This window comes from Magallana gigas, chromosome 2 (assembly GCF_963853765.1).
Source record: "Magallana gigas chromosome 2, xbMagGiga1.1, whole genome shotgun sequence".
Lineage (NCBI taxonomy): Eukaryota > Metazoa > Mollusca > Bivalvia > Ostreida > Ostreidae > Magallana > Magallana gigas.
Window position 1 is genome coordinate 30,568,379 of NC_088854.1, and position 22,691 is coordinate 30,591,069.

General features: G+C 38.0%; 1 protein-coding gene across 2 annotated transcripts in view; it reads right to left on the reverse strand.

The window, feature by feature from the left end:
• Window positions 1-3,333: 3,333 nt before the first annotated feature.
• LOC105341304 (fibrocystin-L-like) overlaps window positions 3,334-22,691 on the reverse strand; it is a 34,296-nt gene continuing 14,938 nt past the window's right edge. For both annotated transcript variants that reach the window (XM_066076095.1, XM_066076094.1), the window contains exons 26-58: window positions 22,356-22,625; window positions 22,047-22,171; window positions 21,598-21,733; window positions 21,009-21,189; window positions 20,655-20,902; window positions 20,135-20,323; window positions 19,804-19,983; window positions 18,151-19,629; window positions 17,769-17,918; window positions 17,323-17,500; window positions 16,826-16,982; window positions 16,533-16,689; window positions 16,301-16,380; window positions 15,876-16,005; window positions 15,178-15,546; window positions 13,373-14,889; window positions 13,089-13,263; window positions 12,600-12,878; window positions 11,958-12,215; window positions 11,521-11,769; window positions 11,111-11,278; window positions 10,588-10,821; window positions 9,972-10,259; window positions 9,248-9,667; window positions 8,659-8,824; window positions 8,021-8,253; window positions 7,379-7,624; window positions 6,699-7,265; window positions 6,160-6,470; window positions 5,598-5,972; window positions 5,041-5,434; window positions 4,419-4,597; window positions 3,334-4,053 (exon numbers count right to left, since the gene is read on the reverse strand). In XM_066076095.1, coding sequence (XP_065932167.1) covers window positions 3,784-4,053; window positions 4,419-4,597; window positions 5,041-5,434; window positions 5,598-5,972; window positions 6,160-6,470; window positions 6,699-7,265; window positions 7,379-7,624; window positions 8,021-8,253; window positions 8,659-8,824; window positions 9,248-9,667; window positions 9,972-10,259; window positions 10,588-10,821; window positions 11,111-11,278; window positions 11,521-11,769; window positions 11,958-12,215; window positions 12,600-12,878; window positions 13,089-13,263; window positions 13,373-14,889; window positions 15,178-15,546; window positions 15,876-16,005; window positions 16,301-16,380; window positions 16,533-16,689; window positions 16,826-16,982; window positions 17,323-17,500; window positions 17,769-17,918; window positions 18,151-19,629; window positions 19,804-19,983; window positions 20,135-20,323; window positions 20,655-20,902; window positions 21,009-21,189; window positions 21,598-21,733; window positions 22,047-22,171; window positions 22,356-22,625 — 10,358 coding nt within the window. In that variant the 3' untranslated portion in view covers window positions 3,334-3,783. The remainder of the gene's footprint in view (window positions 4,054-4,418; window positions 4,598-5,040; window positions 5,435-5,597; window positions 5,973-6,159; window positions 6,471-6,698; window positions 7,266-7,378; window positions 7,625-8,020; window positions 8,254-8,658; window positions 8,825-9,247; window positions 9,668-9,971; window positions 10,260-10,587; window positions 10,822-11,110; window positions 11,279-11,520; window positions 11,770-11,957; window positions 12,216-12,599; window positions 12,879-13,088; window positions 13,264-13,372; window positions 14,890-15,177; window positions 15,547-15,875; window positions 16,006-16,300; window positions 16,381-16,532; window positions 16,690-16,825; window positions 16,983-17,322; window positions 17,501-17,768; window positions 17,919-18,150; window positions 19,630-19,803; window positions 19,984-20,134; window positions 20,324-20,654; window positions 20,903-21,008; window positions 21,190-21,597; window positions 21,734-22,046; window positions 22,172-22,355; window positions 22,626-22,691) is intronic.

Genomic DNA, 22,691 nt, shown 5'->3' on the forward strand with positions numbered 1-22,691 from the left:
CAATTACGAGAGTACATAAAGTGGTACCCTTTCGTTTCAGCTAAAAGACAGCTCTTAAATCTTAATGAAAATTTAAGTCAGACGGACTAATAAAAGCATTTAGATGGTTATCTGAACTCCAAAAAAGACTCTTTTTTAAAAAGGACGATCAATATAAAATGTCCTCAATTCTAATTTATACCCCCCCCCCATCACCCTTGACACATAAACTTAATAACCATAATTTAAGATTTTGACGGAACTAGGATCTGATAAAACAATTTTTTTTTACGTAAAAGATATTCCACCGATAACACAAACTACCAAAGTGTGTGGTTTTTAAAAAAATTATTCTTGACAGAGGTGTTTCTGTTGAGACGAGAAAGGACATCGGAACCAATTAGAGGATAATTTATTGTGTGTGTGTGTGTTTTTTTATGTATATGTAGAGCAATATTGCAAAATGTCTTTGACTGTTTAAAGATGTCCGACTTTACAAAGCTTATCTTTCATCATTTAGGAATGGCAAGCTTTATTTACCAGTTATTTATATCTCAACGTTAATATTTTTGGCTCTAAAAAATAACTACAGCTGGTTACTATATTTACATCTTATGAAATAGAAAGAAAATAAAAATGGATTTTTTGCACTTGAAGCCAACCACTAGAAAATTAAAGTAACGATGCATTATGATCACTCAATAATGATAATGCATTTATATAAATCAGATTAAAAAAATTCTATATGTATATATGAGACTTCACTGAACTTTGAAAGCGCCTTGAATTCCAATAGGAAAAAACTGTGTTCTTAATTGTTATAATTTTATCATTGTTATGGTTTTTTTGTGGGGTGGGGTGGGGTGGGGATACAGCTAAGTAATTGGATTAACTCCATTATCATTTAGTTATTCTTGAATCTTGATGATACAAGACAACTCTATAACATTAAAACATTAAAAATCCTGCACTATTCTTTCATTCCTTTTGTCATGTTGTAAATTTTGAATTTACTGCCACCCGGTATATTCAAAATTTACAACATGACACTTTCCTCAATACAATGCACTTAGAATGTCATCATTATTATTTCGTGGTTGTTATATTGAAGATGCTGGGGGGAAATTCTGTGTTTTGAAAAATTAAGAAATAGCAATATTGGTGATACATTAGGTGGGTGGGTATGTTAAGTTATTTTGAGGGAGCGGTCCCACATAAATGTATGTATATCGGTAAACTGTGATTAGAAAAAGATTTTTATGGTGATGGTTATTTTGTTTCTGGGGAGGATTCCCTCTTTTCGGGTTTTAAAATTGCTGGTTCTGATATATTTTTTTACACATATCTGAACATATGAAAACGCCATAAATATTTGATGTCCTCTTTTTTTTTTTTTCTTTTTTTTTTTTTTTGCATGCCCGTAGCGGATTTTATTTAGTAACTCAATATCAGAGGCAATGGAAGCAGAGGTTAACCAACATCATTGTACATGTATTTCAAAATCGTCGAACAAAACATTGTTGTTTAAATTAAGGCCAAAAATGTTTAATGTAACAAAGAAAAGTACAAAGAGGTATTCTTTACTTGCATACCAGCCGAGAAATTTAAAGCGCTCTTCCCTCGTTCATATATAAATCTGATGATAAAAGGAAATTGGAAAACCCCAAAAAAGTATTTCAGTTCACCACGTGCCTCTGAATCTGAATTATTTCAACACCGGGTGTAATAAATCCAGGTACACAACTATACAGTCGAGATTTTGGGCGAGCACGTAAAATATAGATTTATGTGTAGAGATACGACCTTCGAAGATCTTGTCAATTAAGCAAAATCAAAGATCGATAGCATACGGAATTGTCTGATTAAAGCAGGTAACAATTTACAGCACGGAAGATTGTGTAACATCATGTAAACATGTAAACACGATGTTACATACAATGTACATGTGCATGGATTGATCAGGACTAAATGTAATTATGAACACTAATAAATTGTTACATTAAAGTTTAAAATCCCGTCAGTACGTATAATAGTTTTAATTTAGGCCTACAGAATTTTTAAACTAAATGATAAACGTTATATATAACTTCAATATTTTCACATGGCTAGTTTTTTTCTCTGAAGTGGTTACAATAATGATACAGTCAGTTTTAATATTGTAACAAACACACTGTGCTTGTTTAACGATTCCTTTATAATGTAATGATCTAGCGCACGCGATCTTTTGCGAACTTTGCTAATTTTTGTTGGTGCGGTTAATTTAAAATCAAACTTTATGCACTTGGTTTCTCGTTTCAAATGTGTTTATTATGAAACTGCCAAAATTTTCGGTTATTTTTCTGGATCTTATTCCGATCTTGTAATTATTACCCAATAAATCCGCCAGCATGCGGTGCTAGATATATCATCAAAGAACACGTGAACTGAGGTAGCAAGAGTTTATCGACAATAATCTTGCATGATTTGCAAAAACATTAAAACACAATTGTATATTTCGTTTGAAAACCTACAATTATAAAATGGGATCCGGAAAGTTATTTTTAATGATGACAAACAAATTTACTTTAAAAAAGTGTACACTGAATGTTTTACATGTACAGTTGTACATGTGTAGACGGATTCCAATAATAATTAAAATGGGAAAAAAACCCCGTACAAATAAATACAGTTATATGTGAATTGTGGTCAATATTATATCAGTATTTATTCCACGTACACAATTTTGTTTACTTGTCCTCACAATCACGTTAAATCATAAGGTAGGAGTTTTCGACTTGTCAAAATATCAGAATACATGTACATTTGATTAAATAACACTACCCTGTGGGGCCAGGGGCGATGGCCATACTCTGGACCTTGTCACATTTTCCGGATATCATATTTTCACGTAATTATTTTCATTTTGACTGAATACTTTCATGTTTTTTGTGTTAAACTTTAGATTGACTGTCTACAGAAAATAATTTCTGTCATAACAATCACCTATAATGAGGATAAAATACCTTGAATTATGTTTAATTAACAAAATAAAGCATATAAAACATGACATTGTCTGCCCCCTCCCTCCCCCCCCCCCTTAGCAATCCTGTAATTAATACGTGTCATAGATGTGTTAGGTAAATGAAGAAAACTATGAAGAAGTGCTTTGCTTCATAGTCACTAGTTTATCAATTGCGTATCATTAATATGCACAAATTACAAAGTTTTGCCTATAATCTCATTTTGAATTGTTCTGTTTTTATATTATGAAAGATTTTTTTCTGATGACTTTCTATATACATGTAAACCAGAGATAGAATTTCTTGCTCATAATTAAGGAGAAAAAAACCCCAAAGCGATTAATATAACTGTGTGAAAATTTATTTATATATCAAAACAGACAACAGGAAATATCTATTAAAGAGTGGCTTTTTAACAGTGAAAAATAAATCTACAGGGTATAAACATAAAAAAAAAAGTAAACATCAAAATCTTTAAACAATGGAGGGATTGTATGTCTAGAACAAAAAATAAAAATGTCCATTACAGAAAAAGAATGTCAAATATCACAGTTAAAATAAACTTAAAAAAAACCAGTGAAGTATTCTACAGTACATGTATATAATTGTCCCCCAAAAAATCATACAGAGTAAAAAAATAAATATAACTTTTTGTCAAGCCCAAAAGTAAAAGTCAAGAATGAAAACATTTTGATGGACAAAAAAAAATATATTGCAGATAGCAAGGATTTTGAAAGTAATAAATAAATTCTGTAAATACAGATATGCCAAGAATATCACAGATGCTACTAGTAAATACAAATGTTCAGAGTGGCTGTTTTTTGTCATAGTGGATGTTGGTTGCCATGGGAGCACTGATGCTCATAAAGGACTGTTCCCTGAAGAGAATCTCGTCAATATCGTTGGTGTTGCCCAGGTACTTGTGGTTATAGTAGTCGTGGGTCTTGGTTTTTGGCACCACCTTACACTTCCACATTACGATGCTGACTACCACGATGATAACTGCAGTCACCACCAAAACCACCGCCACAATCAGGACTATGTTCGTGGAGTCGCTTGTTGGTGAGGGTGTCATCTACATGATAAAGAAAGAGGTTTCATGAAAATGCAAATTTACAGAATAAAGAATTAAATCTAACCTGCGTAATGGCATATGATATATTGATAAATATCAAGAAATATTTTTCCTCCAAAACAATTTTTTTTCTCTCTAAGTCTTACCATAAACCTAATAATATTTTGGCATTATGTAAATTAAATTAAGCCGTATAATAATAAACTACTGAACAAAAAGAAGAAAATCATTCACATCCACACTTTGACTTACATGTATCTTTTGCACATGTTCATTTTATCTACCGTAAAAAATCTATCTCTAGAAATACATTCATTGATATTAAATTAGTGATAATTACATTACTCATAACAAATATAACTTACATCTCCACATGTGACTCCGTAATACACAGTCCCGCCTACTGTCAAGTACCCAGCCAATGAGAGAGAAGTTCCATTGAAGGAATATGTCTGCCCGCTCTGGATGGAGTTACACACAGCATACACAGTGGTGTTGACTGAAGAGTTGGTACCACTGATTTGGAAAGTCACAATAATGCTGCCTGGAAAATGGAGATGACAAGCTTATCAATCATAACAGCATAAAACTGAGAACAACATTAAAGAAACCATCAAATATGAAAAATGTTTTATTTTCATCCTCATTGTCATTGGGCGAATTTACGACTAGGCAAATTCCAATGTCTCAAATTATCTCTCTTTAAACACAACTGTGTCTGGGCAAATTCAAGACGAGGAGAAAATGATTACAAGTGTCGAAGGGCTAAAATTACTTTGAAAAGCTCCTGCCATTACAAGTCTGGTGACAATGACCAGCCCGCTAAACATGCAACAGAACAGTTATAGCTTGTGTTCATTGTCTCTCTTTTATTAGCCTTGCTTTTTTTGTCAAACTAACCCCAGGCAAGTGCTATAATGTAAGATACCAGAATACTACTAGGGAATAAAATGAAATTGATCTAGAAATCAATAGATGAGGACCTACCTTTGGAAACAGCAATGGTGTTCAGTATGATGTCTGGATAGGTTACCGCCAGGACATTACCCATCATGGCAGAGAAATATTTGTTGTAGGTAGTGCCCACAATGGAGTCATAATCCTCATTGAACTTGACCACCACCTCTTTTGTGTCCTCTATCACCAGGTTTATGTGGCTCTGGGCCTTCACCGTTATCAGCTCCTCGTATGTCAGACTGTAGTCTGCAGGGTTGGAGACGATTGTGAACTTGACCACATATACCCCAACACTGGTCAAATTCAGAGAATAGAAGCTTGCTTCAGCGGAGTTTGTGTCAAAGGTTGTGGTAGTTATGCCGACAAGAGATCCGTTGTAGAGGTCTGGCATTCCTAGTTCAGCTGTTGCAGTCCATGTGTGACCCTACAATATCAAAACAGTCATTGTGTACATCTTATATCAGATTCTCTCTCTCTCTCTCTCTCTCTCTCTCTCATTACCAATATACCTGATATTACCGTAAATATTCTCATGCTGGATAAATGTATCCCAGTAAAAGTATAATTCAGGTAAAAGCTAGTCTTACCCTCCATGTGATGTTGGAAATTTTCTCAGAAGTCACATCATCTCTCAACTCCAGAACAACCGAGATCAAAGCTTTCTCCACCACAGTAGTGGTTCGGCTGACCAATGATCCCTTCAGGGGACGTCCAACAATGGTGAAAGGGTCACTGGACAGGCTGACATTTTCTCCCTCATCTGGGTAGGAGATGTTGAAGTCCAAAATGTAGTTCTGTCCGAAGTGTGTAATGAGAAGGTTGGTGAAGTTGGCCCATCCATCCACGACACTGACGGAGGTGTTGCCCTCCAAGGCAGCGTATGGGTTTCCTGTCCCACTCCTGATGGTAGCTGTCACTTGCCAGGGGTTAGCTTTGGTTCCCAGCTTCTTGATAATGTTTCCCTTAAAAAAAAATTTGTTTTCCAAATTGATTATACATTTCAAGTGATACATGAATTACTTTTAATTTCCTATGACAAATATAACCCTTGAAAACAATTGAATAAAAAAACTTCTTAAATTATTACAAATAGAAAAATAATATTTTTTTATTTTTTTGTAGAATATAAACAAACATAATGTCTCTTACATTTTTGTCTACGATCTGAATCTTGGGCTGGGTGGCAAAAGGTACTCCCTCATGCTGAGGAACCAAAGCTGGTTTGAACACCATAGCGTCAACGACATACAGTGAGGTATAGGGGTTGTCGTCAGTCTTGATTTCCTCCCACTCGGAGCTGCTTGGGCTCGGTGGAGGTTCTGCGATGGAGTATGTAGTATCTTGGCTCACGTTAATAATTTGACTGAAGTTTCCGAGCTGTATTTCGTTGACGATCTTGGATGCAGCTGTGTCGAGTTCTGCTGAGGTCAGGTCTCCAGCTCCAGATGTACCGTTCAGGTCTACAATATAAACAGTCATGTTCAATAACATTTCACAATGAAGTAAACTGAATTTTACCATACTTGTTAGTCTACTAATTATCATTAAATGTATCATTACATCAGGCACATAAAAAATCAAATGATTTATAACTCAAAAATCATGAAAAAAAATAATAAAATATTTATTAGTTGTCCTTTTTTGGGTCAAAAATGGAAATTCTATTTTGATGAAAATGGCTACCAGACCTGTAGTTGGAGGATTTCCAATTTCCACAGAGAAACCTGTGATGTCTCCGGAGGTGGATCTTTTCTTTCTTCGCCCAACAGATGGAGTTTCTCTGACAATGTTGGTGATTCTCACCCGACTAGGATCAATGTCGCAGAAAGCAGCGATATTCATGATGATGTTTTCTCCATAAAAATCTGTTTCCTTCATGGCTGGGAATTGGAAGGACACTATAATCACATCCACAGTCTTGATTTCAATAGGTTTAGACCCTCTGATGTTGAAGGTTAGAATTCCAGAATCCCGGTCAAAATAACTAGCCCCTGCAACATCTTGGCAACCAGTCACATTTGGCTTGTAGAAATCTGGTTGGCCGACCGGAGGTGGATCTATGATGTACCGGTTTCCTGGATTCACAAACCGGACATTCTCTGGTTTAACATACACTTTATCATGGTACACATCTAGTCGCCAAGGCTGTGAGTACCAGACAGATAAAACAATGCAGTCTGTGTCTTTAGCATTCAGCAGGAAGAATCTTGAATTCTGAGGTGAAGTACTTGTGTAATGGAGCAGGTAGTCCTTCCCTGTAAAGTACATGTATTGAAATGGTATTGAATTCAATAATCTTACAATTAATCTTATTATCAGATACCTTAATTGTTCAGGAAACTTCTCATTGATTTCATTTCGTACTAACCTGATGCCACAAGAGCCTGGAATGTGGACAGTCTCTTTCTACAGGTGTAACCGCTGCACCACCCGTGATCCTGAGGACCGTTAATCAGGTCAAGGTAACCATCTCCGAGAATGGCGACGGGTGAGAGACGGCGGGTCTCGGTGTCAGGGTCCATACTTTCGATAGTCAGTGTAAAGTAGTCATAGTCAGGGCACTCATAGGCCTGCCAGGTGTTGTGATATACACAGTTACTGTTCCTTATGATGCCTGTAAAAAGTTACAGATAGAGTTATATGTTATACACTTCATCATTTGTATCATTTTATTTATCAAAATAATTTTTGTTATCGGGACAATAATGACATATGTAGTAAATGACATGGAATTACAGATTAAAAATTGACAACACTTAATAAAATCAGCTGGTACTGTACTTATACCTTTTTTATCTAGCTCGTATGTACTTATTCACAACCCCCAAACTAAACTAGGCTTTTACAGTAAAGAAAATCAGTTTCCCCCAAAACAGTTAAACACTGGTACATAAAAACTATATACCGGTATAGCTCTCAAAAATAAAAGAAAGTTGACAGAAATTAAAACCAATATCATGAGGTATATCTAAAATAATTCAAAACAAAAACGCAGACTTTTCTCCCTTACCTTTATTGGGAGCCAGCTCAGACACTGGGATCCTAGTCCCATCAAGGCGAGTCTGCATCTCTTTTGGGATTCTGTAGTCCCCTAATCCCATCCTTTTATCACCGTTCCACTCATGCTCAGACTGAGGGATAACCGATCCAGGGGTTCCCAAGAAAGTCCCGTCCTGATCCACTAGCAGGGATTTGACCTTGGCATCACAAGCCATGTCTACACAGTCGGCCGAGTTGATTTTACTGTTGTCAAAATAACAAATGATTAACTGATGATTTTTTTTTTAAACATTACAAAAATCTCTATTATACTTTATTCGTCAGACATCAATGATTTTAAAAATTTAAGCAAAATTAGAACGTGTGTTTTAAATGAATAACGTTTAAGTTCACAATTAAGTACAATCTAAACTTAAATTTAAAATATAAAATGCAGAAATGTAATGTTCAAATGCGTTACTAAAATGTAATTGGACACACTCACTATATACATGTAACTGTCTGAAAAATACAGGTTTGATCACGAAATTTGTATAAGGCCTTCCAAAAATTGTTTTGACAATCAATTTCTAAACTGCCTTCAGACACACACTAGTTTTAACCTATTATCTGTAAAGATAAATTCTGCCCTATAGACTCTCCACTCACCCTATGCTAGAGCGCCAGTATTTGACTCGGTAATCTTTGGCTACATCTACAAACGTGACTCTCTTGGTGTACATTGGGTGGTTTCCATCGTCATTACCCTTGTTAGGGGTAACTGCAAAGTCACCACCATTGCCGCACAAATTTGAATATTTGGCAATTGTCACATCTGTAATAGAGTTAAAAGTTGCGTCTTTTAAACATAGGGATTTTAGAATATGTAATAATCTTGAAAATTGTTTTATTACCTGTCACTGTGAACCTAAATTTGTATGCATGCTAAAAATTTATGGATTTGCTGTTCATTTATTTTCATGAAGAAATTATTTCTGAATGGTTTGAAATAATTTTTTTCAACTGTGTGCATGCATGTATATAAAATTACAGTCATTATATAAAGTTAAGCACAAAGCCCAATAAAATGGAGGAATCATTTCAAAAATGAAAACTCATTTGTCAGCTGAGTTTAAGCTTCATGCTTCACTTTATATTTACACCTCTCAAATACAACGGGGAATTTCTCTGAAATTCTCCATCTTATGTATTGTGCACCAAAAACACATGACTCTGGACTACATGTACCAGCACTCACCTTCCATGTGGAATCTTCCCATGATGGCCTGATATTTTTTGACTCCTGCAAATGGTTTGCCAGGGGCAGAGTTTCCACCTGACGAGAAGGTTGGCATGGTGACGCCCACCCTTGTACTCCCTGAATGTTTCCTGGAGTTTCCACTCAGTGCAATGTTATCGTCATTGGGTGTTTTGTCTATGGCACAGTCGAAAGCCCCGGAGGTTCCAACTATGAGGGAGTTTTTCACTGTGCAGTACTGGTCAGCATAAGCATGTCCAGTGGCACTAGGACCAGCAATAAACTGGAAAATGTTGACTCCATTGTCTGCAGCCAGAATGTCTGAAACTTCATGGGGTGCGCTATTCTGATAGTACAGTCCGTAGTCTAAATTCTTCCATACCGTGAAATTGGCAAACTTAACACACGAATTCAAATCAGCTGGAATTCAAAAATCAAAAAAAGTTTGTAAAGTTTAATCATTCAGAATTTTAAAATATACAAACATGCTATGTTATGCATGTACATGTGTATAATGAAGGGAAAAAAATCATGTAATTTAATTTGTACTACATCATGTACATAAATTTGAAACATCCATTCATTTGATTCAACCGAATATATGTACTGTACAATGTACAATAAACCAATATTTTTCCCAGGTTTTCTTGGAGAAATACTTGATTGTTTTAAATTCCAAAATATGCTTCTAAATACTACATATAAATTGAAGTATCAAACTTACATGTCAGGGAATCCATAATGTTGGCCACTCCTAACAAACAGCTATGGGCCACATTTCCGACAAACTTCCCAGGGGAGCTACAACTCTCCCCGAGGACAGCAAACCCGACCCTCTCGCACCCACCCACGTGGTTGTACTCCAGGACTGGGTTAGTGGCCTTGGCCAGGTTGATGGCTCCGTTGTAGCGGACATTGAAGGTCTCATGTCTGTCCTGATAGGAGCCCTCCCACTGGGTTTTGGTTATGAAATTGTTCCTGATCTGAGTGTTATCGCCATGTGATTCAATGGCTGAAAGAAAGGAGGGACATCAGGTTTTTACAAATGTACCTACATGTATCTATTGGTAAAACATCATCTGTATAGACAATTGTACACATGAACATACCATTACACATGAAACTGCTTTTATATTTCATGCACATTAACTTCTATATATTTTCATCCATGCTTTTAGATGCATCCTATTCCATCAACTTATGCATGTGTACTTCATAATTTCAAACTATTTTAACTGCAGACTTCACAAAATTTCCAATATTAATGGATTCATCACTCCTAAGAAAGAATAAGAGTTTTTGAATAATTCAAGGCAATATAATTTGTCGCACACACTTACCAAACCACACATTGTCGGCCATCACGTTCCATTCGATGGGCAGGTTGTTGGTTCCGTAAGCTGTGACCGATGGGGCGTAACTGTGATGGAAGGCACAGTGCCTGACGTACGAAGGCTTAATGTCGGACACGGTACCAGCGTCAATAAATGCCACAGCACTGCGCGAGTCCCAGGGATCAATGTAACCCTCCTGACCGCTGCGCACAAACTCCACATTGGAAATTCTGGCATAGCCTATAATAAAGGCAAAACATTTAAAAAGGTTTTTCTCTGAAGTAGATATAGAAATCCTACTATTTTTAGCAAGCATAAGGATTTGTTTTATAAACTCATATGTGCATGACATTTATCTCGATTTAGTAAGAGCTGCTTCCTGACAGAAACATTAAAAAATATACACATCCAAACATAATGCGTTTACTTTAATATTAACTAAATGCACCGAGTTCCATGAATTGCTTGCGAGTTGATTATAATGAGTGTTTATTGCTAATGGAAGATGGCAATAAATTTTGCTACTTACCAATATATGAATTCTTTCCCTCTGCAGCACGACCTACAACAATTCTTGCTCCGAATGACTGGGATTCTTGTTTAGCATAAGCTCCGCCTTCTATCTTGATGTTTCTGGTCAATAACCCCACCTCTGCAGCCATCTTGATTGACATTCCATTAGCCGTCTCAGTGTGGGCTAGACATGAGAATTGGAAGTTTTCAAATTCAAAGTTTATTTATCTAATATTTATTTATTTATCAAATTATTAATTTATTTATTTTAGAAGTGTTCACAAGCACTTGATTTAAATAAATATAATAAAATTATTAAAATTTTGATATTGCTCTGATAAATGCAACACTTAATGCTCAGCACTAATGTTAACTGCAACCAGAAAATATTGATTTTTATGTAAATGCATGAGTAAGTGCATTTACCAATATGTTTGAACTGGAGAGCTGGAGTGAAAGTGAGAGTCATCTTATCCGCTGAAATGGCGGTGATGGTCAGTTTTTCAGCCTCCCAAGTACTGTAGCTTGTAGGGGCAAGGACGATGACATCCCCAGCAACCCAGTCCACAGGTGACTGGACTGTCAACTGTGTGTCCCCAGCATTGGCTGTCTGATTTAGCTGAGTCCAACTGTCCCCTCGTGGAGCCCCGTGCAGATCCAAGCCTCCAAATGCAGCTGTAATCAAGGCAGTGTAAAATTTTAAATATCAGTTTAATGTGTTGATATGAAATGTCAGACACCAAACCGCCATTAACATTATCATCATCATCATCTTGAACAGTTCAAAGACTTTTTACAATACATATATATATTCTTAGCATGTGAATTTGTTGAGATTAACATGATTAAGAAATAATAATTACCTATGGCCTTTGACCCAATTGGTGGCCCACTAACTCCTGCATATGAGTTGGTACTGTGATCGCCTTGGAGTGATATAAGCAGATTGGACAGGTAAGGTTTTGCAGGGTACCCAACAATTAAACGTCCACCGAAGATGACGAGGTAGGTACAATTTATCACAAAGTCTCGGGTTCCATTGTTGTGGTCCAGTTCCAGAGTCCCGTAGAGTACCAGTGTACCCATCTGAGGCAAAGTAGTGTCAGCCACCACCCATTTGCCTGTTCAAATAGCCCAATAAATCATCTTGATTCTAACATTTCACGAACAACAAAACACATGAAACTCTGTTTTTGAATTCCATTTCATACATGTACTTTGCATATCAGAAGAAAATCTTTATTGTAATGGTAGAAACAACCTTCTTATGGCATACCGATAAACAGGTTATGTACAGGTTATGTACATCGCCTAGCAACTACAACAGCTTAAAAAAGTTCTCATAAGCTTATCACTGATCTCAATAATATGTTAAAAGTAAAAAAAATATATCTTAGTTTGCTTTATAAAGAGCTATGTATATAGCCTAACAATCAAATATTTTAAAAATATCCACATTAACTGATGCAATTTTTACCATGAGTTTGTTTTTAAGAGTTCTGTACCTTCTGGGATCTTGACATTGTCGCCATTAACAGGGAGGTCAAATGACCCGTTGTTGTACCCTCCCCAGCCAGGCTCGGTCCCATTCCAGGTCGCCTTGTCCGACCACAACTCAGCCTTGGAGGGTCTCTTGTCTACTGGGGGTACTGTATTGGGGTCAGGAGGGGGTATGCAGTCGTCAAAGAAGCACTTGTAGGAGTTGAACTTGACGACCAGATTACTGGCTGCATTGGCTGCTCTTTTCTTACGCCCAACTGGGGCATTCGACGTTCTTGCAGAAACTGAAATATCAAAACTGCATGTAACTACATGTAACAAACCTGTATAAAAATAATAATATTGTTATATTGAAAACACATTACCCTGAAGTGGTACTATAACAAGGGCAGAGATAACAACCAGAAGAAATGTGTTTAAAATTCATCTCCAATTTCTTAAAAGTGATTAAAGCAGTTTTAAGCAAGAACAAAATTTGAGGTTATCCCACTCACTAAGGTATTTGATCTGCTTGTCAGCTGGGACGTACTCCCAAGTTCCATGTAAATCAGTGCTTGGGTTGATTGATGCCTGTGACCCATTCTTGTGGGTTTTTCCATCCATCATAAACCGATCGGGCATCAGGGCCAACTTTTGCTTCAGAATCACATAGTCAGCAACACCACCAGACTGAAATTAGAATCAATCCCTTTTCAATGAAGTCCTTTTTCACTCTCTCAATAAATAAAGTCTAAAATGAAAAGATAATAGCAACGTGTTCACTGTTGTTGACACTTACCTCAGAGAAAAGATCAAATCGACCATCGTAGCTGATGTTTGACAAATGCTCAGCATTTTCAAATTTAAGTTCATATTCTTCCCCATCTACCAAATTAAGGTTCCAGCCTTGGGGATGAGTGATGGCCTTCTTACGGTACGGGTTCGTCACATTTCCAAACCGATTGATAAAGATAGCATCTTTGAACTTGATGGAGCTGGGAGATATGTTATTAAATGCAAATCTGTGAAATTTAACACTCGGATCACAAGCACTAGCTGCAACATTTGTGCTAAATTTGGGGAAAGGGACACAGGTGGGGTTTGGAGGCAGGGTGTCTGAAGTTGAAATCACAGTTTTACCGACATTGGCTGCGATTGAAGCAGGGTCTCCAGTTTCTCCAACCAGCGTGCCATCTATATCTTTGATGACAGATTCCCACAACCAGGCATACCGTCCTTTGTTCGGTGCATTGACAAACTTGAGGTTCTGGGTGTGATAGAGAAAACCGCCACATAAAAAGGAGCAGGTTCCGGTGATTCTAGCTGTGCCGATGGCTGCACATCCACTTTCATCAAAATTGACAAATCTTACTCCATCCAGCTTCATTCCATAACCATAGGGCAACACAACCCCTCCTCTTGTACAGCCTTGCTGGACTCTTGTGAGAGAGTTCGCATGACCAACAATAAGACTGTTCTGGAAGAGCTGTTCCCCTTCTATGATCTTCTTTCCTTCATAACCAGCAAGTTTGTTGTTGACAAGTACAAAGTCTTTCATGATGAAAGCTCCGCCATTGACCACTTCAGCTCCCTTCTCATTGTTCCAAGCTGTCAGACTCTCGAACACAGACTGGTAAGGAGTACCAGAGCTGCAACCTCCTCCAACCCTAGACTTCATGGTGGGAAATACCCACAGTCCAAACCAGCCGTTAGAGTGTGCAACATTCCCTTTAAAAACTCCAACAGGAACATGCTGAGGACAAATATTTGGATCAAAGGATGGTCCATCTGGATGACCATGCATCCGGAACCAAAATCCAAAGTGGGACCCACCGGCAGCATGGTTATTGAGAACAGTGTTGTTGGGGTTGGTTGACCAAAAGGCAGCTGGGGTCACATCATCGTTTTGCAAGCTGGAGCTTTCGCGTACAAATACCAGAAGGTTTCTCTGCAAAGTGTTACCAGTCTCAATTCCATCTTCGAAGAACATGGCTCCACCCATCACATTGTAGACAACATTATCCTCCACCAGGATGTTGTGGCTACCATGGATGTTTACTGCTCTGTTGAATGTCTCGTGGATTCCACAGCCCCTGACATAAGACCCAGTGTTGTCTCCATTAAGATGGAAGTGAATGGGATAACGACCAAGTCTAAAGGCTTGGCCGACATGGAACAGCTCCACATACTCGATGTGGGCGTGAGAAGTGAGCTGGTTAGGGACAGGGGAGTGAATCATCATCTGGGCTCCAAACTGATCGCTGCCCATCTCCTCACCAAAGCGGCCTTGAAAACATGTCTGAACAGCAAACTCTCCTGTAAAAAATAAAAACTACATTGTCAAATGCTTGGTTCTCTTTATCTGCATTAAATAGAAAGATAGAGATTATGTAGATTCCTTATATCATGGAAGTACATTTATTTTATGACTAACACATTTTGTATCAAATCTAAAGAACATTATACCACAAGATTTGAAAACTGTGAGGGGTAATTCTTGTGATTTTATGCTGACATTTATTCCTCATGTTTAATGGAAACTAGGAATTCACAGCAATCATCTTCAGAACTTTTACTGTAAATATTATAAATTATGATGCATACCTGTATCAAATCCATCAGGACAGGCCTCAATCTTCTCAACCCACTGTTTATCACTGGCTCCCTGGATCTTGATGTTTCTGGTTACCATGCCAACCTCTGCCCTGAACTCGACCTGAGTCCCGTCGAAGGTCTCGGACACTCCCAAGTGTTCGTAGGTCAGGGCCTTTGTCAGGGTGACCGTTTTCTGGTCGGCCGCCACAGACTGGATGGTGTGGAACTCGTTCTCCCTCTGTGAGTGGCGGTGACTGGTGGTGGCAATGATAACTTGATCCCCAGCCTTCCACGTAACCGCATCTTGAAGGACAATGGTCGAACTTCCTGCAGTGGCTGTGGATGCTAGAGTCGACCATGTCTTGGCTACAGGCTTGCCTGAAAATAATTAACAGTAACAGGTTTTACTTATATTTATAAAGACCAATGTCAAACTTTGTTGAGATTGCATGTGTTAATGTATTTGACAAAATTGCATGTAAATATTATTTTTCAACAGCTGATCAATTTCATGCTTTGATATATACATGTAATTCATAGTTTTAGTGCATTTAAATGCATTAAAAACAAATATTAAGTTGTTTTTAACAACAAAATGTGCTTTTAAAAAGATATTCCTTTTGCTTTTTCTTGTGTCTGGTAATTAACATTCACTACTTCTTTTTTCTAAATCGACCCTTTTTATTTTGGAGGAGTGTGCTTCTTACCGTGAAGTTCAAGCCTGCCTGTCCTCACAGCGATGGACTTGACTCCGTAGATGGGGAACTCTTTGCTGCGGTGGTGACCATGTAATGTTATCTCAGCTTGATGCTGGAAAGGCTCTGTCTCTGTACCAATCTAATAACAACAATTCTATCATTTTATACATCTGTTACATAAACATGTCATATAAATTAGAACAACTATCTACCCGGTAGTAGTGAAAAAATTTCTTCCCATGTGGCCTTAATTGCCTCTATACAAAAACATTGCCGATATTAAACCCAAGACACAGGTAAATGTATTCAATATGAAGTATTGTGCACTGAGCAACAAACTGTGTGCAGAATTTTCTTATTGCAAGAAAACATAATTCATAGGTTTCAATACTTCACAGGGATAAATACATGTATTTTTTTTCAAATAATCATACCTGAAGAACACCATGGTCAGTGATCAAGATGTTTTCTGCTTGCAGATGAAGATCCTTCTCATCAAATATCAAACCACCACCTGAACAACATGAACAAATTTCATACCATAAGATAACCATTTTACAAAATTCTTAAACAATTTTCTACTCGAAGAAATTTACATAACAACATATCAATTTTAAATTAAAATACAAGAATTTGATATGAGTATTTGATAAAGATCAGACACACCTCTGATAAGGATTATTTTCAGTTTTGGGGAGTCTACATCCAGCAGAATGTTCTGCCCTTTACTGATGACCACAAAGTCACCGTCCTTTGGAAGAGGTCCGCCTCCCCAGGTAAAGGGAGATGACCACACATCAACGTAGAAATACTCTGCAGAAGTCTAAATGAAAAGATTTATCAAAATCATTGAAATTTTCAGATATCATATTCAAATCAGTATGCAAAATATCATATTTGGCCATACTCTACCACTCAAACAAAATCAATTGGCATTTTTTTTGGGGGGGGGGGTTTACCTGCTTGGCTATTCCATTGCCGGCCACTTCCACTTCGATGTTGACTTTCTCAGACTTGGAGTGTGAGTTGGTGGTGCACACGATCTGTGTATCTGTTACCGTATTTACATCACAGGCGGTGCCCGATATTGTCACTGTCACGTCAGACTTTACAGAGCTAAAAAATAATTAAGTTGTACATTGAACACCTACACGTATATCTCATTATAGTCTTAGAATATATTTTCAGATTTAAATATACTTTTACTTGAGACATGTATGTACAGGAGAACCAAACAATTATCCTTAACTGATTGGGTCTCAACATATTTAAGAACATAATGCTAGATGGTAGGGGGGGGGGGGGGTGTTACGCCTTTATTGCAAAGGTTATCATTTTCCTCTCAAAAAGGAAGATGGGAAATACTTACTTTGTTCATCATGAATTCAATTTCCAAATAACCATAATTTCCATTTTACCATGTCAATAGATACACTATACATCTTTGATTCCTTACCCAAAGCCTGTCCCAGTGATGGTGAGGGCGGTACCTCCCCCTGTCCCCCCACGGACGGGACTGACCCCTGTGATGTCAGCGGTCTTTGATGCATCATATGTGTATCCTCCAGTCAGAGTTTTTGTCACTCCATTTTCTGTCACAGACACATCACAAGCTGAAGTGACAGCTACTGGGGCTGGCGAAGATAAAGGTATAATAGAAGTTAGGGGTAATGATACAATCAAGGTAATAAAATATGTATGGCAAATGAATTTTTTCTTAGTACATATTAAAACCAATTTACATGGCATATATATGAGGAAAAGCAAGTAAACATTGCAAATAAAATCTTTTTTTCATTATAAAATTGCTTTACTGACATCTTTAAAAAAAATTTTTTTTTTTTAAAGATAATTTTTTTAATCATTTTAAGCTTATTATGAAGGCATAGTTTTTACATGTACCTGTGGCTGCGGGAGTTTTACAGACAAAGCTTCCAGCTGTCTGGGTGGCATTCACAACCTTCACGCATGGCTGACTGCACACTGTAGCTGTGGTTCCGGAATCAAATCCTGACCCTGATAGTGTAACCACCTGACCACCAGCACTACTTCCTGAAATACATTGATGACAGAATCCATGCAGTGAAAGACCGTTGTTAAACAATTACTTTAATTTGCATGAAAATACATAGTATTTCTTGATACATTTGGAATTTTTTAAAAATGAAAAAAAAAATCAAGCAACCATAATTTTAACAATATCAATGATGGTTTGGAATTTTTTGAATTTTCTAAAAAAAAATTTTGCACATAAATTTTTGGCTTTAAACATAAATGAACTTACCACTAGCAGGGGTGATTGAAGATAACAGCAGTTGATATTCAAACATCTGGTCATTGTTCGATTTACCCTTGTTAGCAACAGTCAGCACCACAGCAAAAGAACCAACATTTTGTACCCCAGCTGTACATCTCACTTCTGTGGCCGATGATGAGGTAACCACACAATCGGAACCACCAATACTGACCTTGTTCTCAGCATTGGTTGCACCAAAGTTCTGTCCGGTAAGAACCAATGTGGTGCCAGCTGAACCCTGAGCTGGGTTGACAGCAGTGATGGAGGGAGTGCTACCTGTGGCATAGGTGTAGTCTTGTTGAGGGTAGGTCTGTCCGTTAGAGGTCACTGTGACCTTCACAGCACCTGCGGCGTGAACTGGTGTGGTGCAGGTGACATTATTCAGGTTGACTTCTGTAACCACACAATCTGATCCATCAATACTGACAGTGGTGCCAGAAATGAAGCCATTCCCTTCAATGGTCAGTTCTGATCCCCCATTGGTACTACCCTCAGTGGAGGACAGACTGGTGATTGTGGTTTCCCCTGTTACAGTCAGTGTGCCCTGGGACAGACCAACATCGGCGATCAGGACCGCCACAGCATTTGAACCAGCAGGCAGATAGGTAATATCGCACTGAATAGAAGTATCAGTGACAGATGAGACGGTGCAGATCTTGTCTCCAACAGTTACTGAGACTGCTGAAGGCACACTTCCAAACTTTGACCCAGCAATGGTCAGGGTGGTAGCAGATCCACCAGCAACAGTTCCTGGAGACACGCTGTCCATTTCTGGGGTGACACTGGGATCATACACATACTGGCAAACCACTCCACACTTAGCTTTGACTGAACTTCCAGTTGGTGATGTTATGGAAACCTCCAGAGCCTTTGCTCCAGCTGAGTTGAGATTCCTGGCAGTGCATTTGATAGTGGTGTATGTGGCATCAGAAACCGGGCAAGGATATCCTCCAATTGTCACCATCACCCAGATGTCATCGGCAAAGCCTGTCCCCACTATTAGGATCTCATTCCCTCCCATTACAGACCCCAGAGCTGGCTGAATGTCAGTCACCTCAGGAACAAGAGCGAAAGTCCTTGCCTTCTGCCCCTGAATCTCGACTAAAGCATTGCCCATGTTATTGTGTCTCATTCTGACCTCCTCCATGATTCCTATCTCTGGAGCATTTGATGGATCAATGTTACAGGAAATCTTATTGGCTGTGGCCACAGTGACCAGACAGAGGTTGTCCCCAAAGTAGACCTCATTCTGACACTTGGTGGTGCTGAATCCATCACCTTCGATGTCGATGGTGTCCTGAGAGGAACCACTCTGGAGGCTGATGGAGTTGATGACAGGGGTGGAGCAGCGGGAGAAACTGAACTGGAATTTAGTACTGTCTGTTGGCGAGGCTGGTGGAACCGAACAGCTGGAAATGGTCCCAATGGAACCTTTGCAAGCACTGTTGTCCACAGGATTGGAGACTCCTATAAGGTTAAAAAAAAAACCAATTCTAATAATCCAACTATGAATTACCTTTGATGTGAAAAAATCAATGACATTGACAATTACAATGTGTAGTGACTGTCATAATTTCTTAATCATCACATTTTTCTGATGTAATGAAGCTCTGTAAAGTAGTACAATACTTTTTCCTGTACCTGAGTTGACCACATGTTCAGCAACAAATTGACCCATGGTCAGGGAGACCTCGCCTGATGACAATGAAGGCCTGTCTACGACGTTGACACAGCCCCTGAAGAAGGTAGTCTTGAAGACGTCACAGTAGTCACTCCAGTAGCAGTATTTACCAGCAACAGTGAAGCGGTGTCGGAACACTCCTAGGAAAAGGAGATGAAACCACATTTATCAGTTTTTGTTTTCTAGTCTCAAAATGATTGATAGAAAAAAAAACCAAAATATTTCCAATCAAAGACATCTACCTGGTTTTGTATATTATATCCTTTGACACTAACACAGTGATGAAATTACCTGAAGCAGCAGGTGCCCCACTGTTGAACCCTCCTGGCAGCTCTTCGGTGGACACCTCATCCTTGACCTGCACCACCCTGGGGGTGAAGCCGGTGATGTAGGAAGCAAAGAACCACCTCCACTCCACCATGTCTCCTGTGTAGATCTCCAGGTTCTTTGGATTCCAGGCATAGCCAGACAACTTAAACTCTGTAAATGACATTCAATATTGATACAGATTACTTTCAGCAACCATTATTAACTGTTTTCTGTAAGTTTTGAATGAATACATAGTACATTAACATCATCAAATCTATTTATTCTAAAGAATACTGGGACAATAAAAGGCATTTGATGGTGTACATAAATTTCTTTATAAAGAAATTTAGAATGCATGGACACTAGCATGGGTTTTGCAAAAGCAGTTGAAACTTAGTACATTGCATGGGATGCATAAGCCTTGGGTTTTTTTTTATTTACCAGACATTTGCATAATTACAGTTAACTGATATTGATTTTAAAATAAAGACAACAAACTTACGTGGATGAACCCCCTGGTTATCCACCTTGTGGATGGTGGCAGTGTCCTGGATAAGACAGACGATCTGAGTGGTGCTCACTGACTCGATGGCACAGTCATACTGACCGACCTTGACCTTCGTCCCAGTGGTGTTGGTGGAGAACCCCTCCCCTGTAATCGTGACCCTGGTTCCTCCCATTACCGACCCACTGAGGGGGTACACGTTGGTGATGCGGAACTTGATATCCACGGAAGGAATATTGTTGGAACTGGAATAAAGAATTGTTCTCTTTATACATATAATGATCAGCCTATCTGATTCTTTCATTTCTTTTTTTAACTTGAAGTCATGAATTAAAATAGAAATATTTTTACCCATCAACGGCTAATCCGCTAGATCCGGAGAGTTTGATTGGATAATTCCCTGGCTGCATGGCAGGCAGGACTGCAGTTACTGTTGTCGTGGTGATGGAGGAGATGGATACAGTCGTGTCTCCAATGGTTAATGTGCTGGATGTGTCAAAGTTTGAACCACTGATGGTCAATGTTTCACCTCCTGTTTGGAAAATATTGGACTTTAAGATCATTGGGAGGAAATATCATAAGGAAAACAAGTGATTTTATGTCTATCAATAAATGTCTGCCGAGTATTACCTCAGCTTTCAAGTAATCATGTGTACAGTAATACATTATTATATCTTATATATAAATCTGGATTTTTCTGACAGTGTTATCATTTTTTTCCTATGTTCTTTTATAAAATGTAAATCAATTTAAACATGAAAATGTGTTCCATAATCTTCAACAATGAAAAAAAATATACATGTATATATCGGCATACAGGTGCTTATTTTGGAATCCAAAATCCATTTAAAAGGTATATGAAACAATGTAAAATGTATATTAGAATCTTTATACAAGTTTTAAAAGTATAAATAGAAAATAAAAATAGAAGTGGACAAACCTCCAACAGACACTGTGGACGGACTGACAGAAGAGACCACTGCCATTCCTGAACTAACATAGGTGTACTGACTGCTGTATGTCTCTGTTCCTCCACCAGCCTTGTTTACCACCACATCTCCTGTAGTAGCAGTGTTCTGTAAAAATCAAAGTACTGAATGTACTGACAAATGAATATAGCATGTATTCACATTTCATTACCATTTGACCACATAACAAGATATCATGAATATCATGAATTGAAGTTTGCATATCAAGAAGGCACTGAGTCTTTGAGATGAGTCTGTAACATGTTCCTGGGGTTGGTTTCCAAAGGGTCAAAAAATTAGTTTACTTCTTGGGTATGAATGGTTGTATTATGTTGTGTGCTTAATTTTAGTAAACAGCTTTGCTTTTTTTAAGACACAACATGATGTGAAATTTAACAGCTGTCAATAAGCATTAACTTACAGAATTTGGGGCAGTGCAAACAATTTGTGTTGGGGTGGTAGACTTTGTTTTGCAAGGTGATCCAGCAATAGTGACATTGTCATCCTCACTAAAACCATAGCCAGTCAGAGTGACATCAATTCCTCCTATTTAAACAAAAGTCATATTGTCATTTCAAATAAAGAAATTAATATTAAATTCTACTAATTTCCTTTCTTGATTTTGTTTGTAAGTACAAACATGCTTGGAAGATAATGATATACATGTATATTTCTCAACATTAACTATTTTTCTTTCCAATTGTGTGATGAAAAATATTATTTGAAATACCTCCGAGATTAGATGTCAACGGAGAAACACTGGCGAGTTGGAACGGGTAGGTGAAGGACACAAGGCCATTCGCATTGGATGTACAACCTTTGGAAGCAAGCACAATTTCTATTGGATATGACCCTGCAGGCCCACTGCCCACAGTACAGACAATCTGTGTGGTAGTGGAGGATTTGGGGGTACACTCTACGCCACCAATTGTAACATTGTGATTGGAGAAGACGGTGTCAAAATTTGTACCCGTGATGGTGATGTCACTTCCTGCTGTGGCTGCAATGTAAAATAAAAAAAAAAAATTTAATCAAATATATACAGTAATGTAAAATTAAAGCAAAT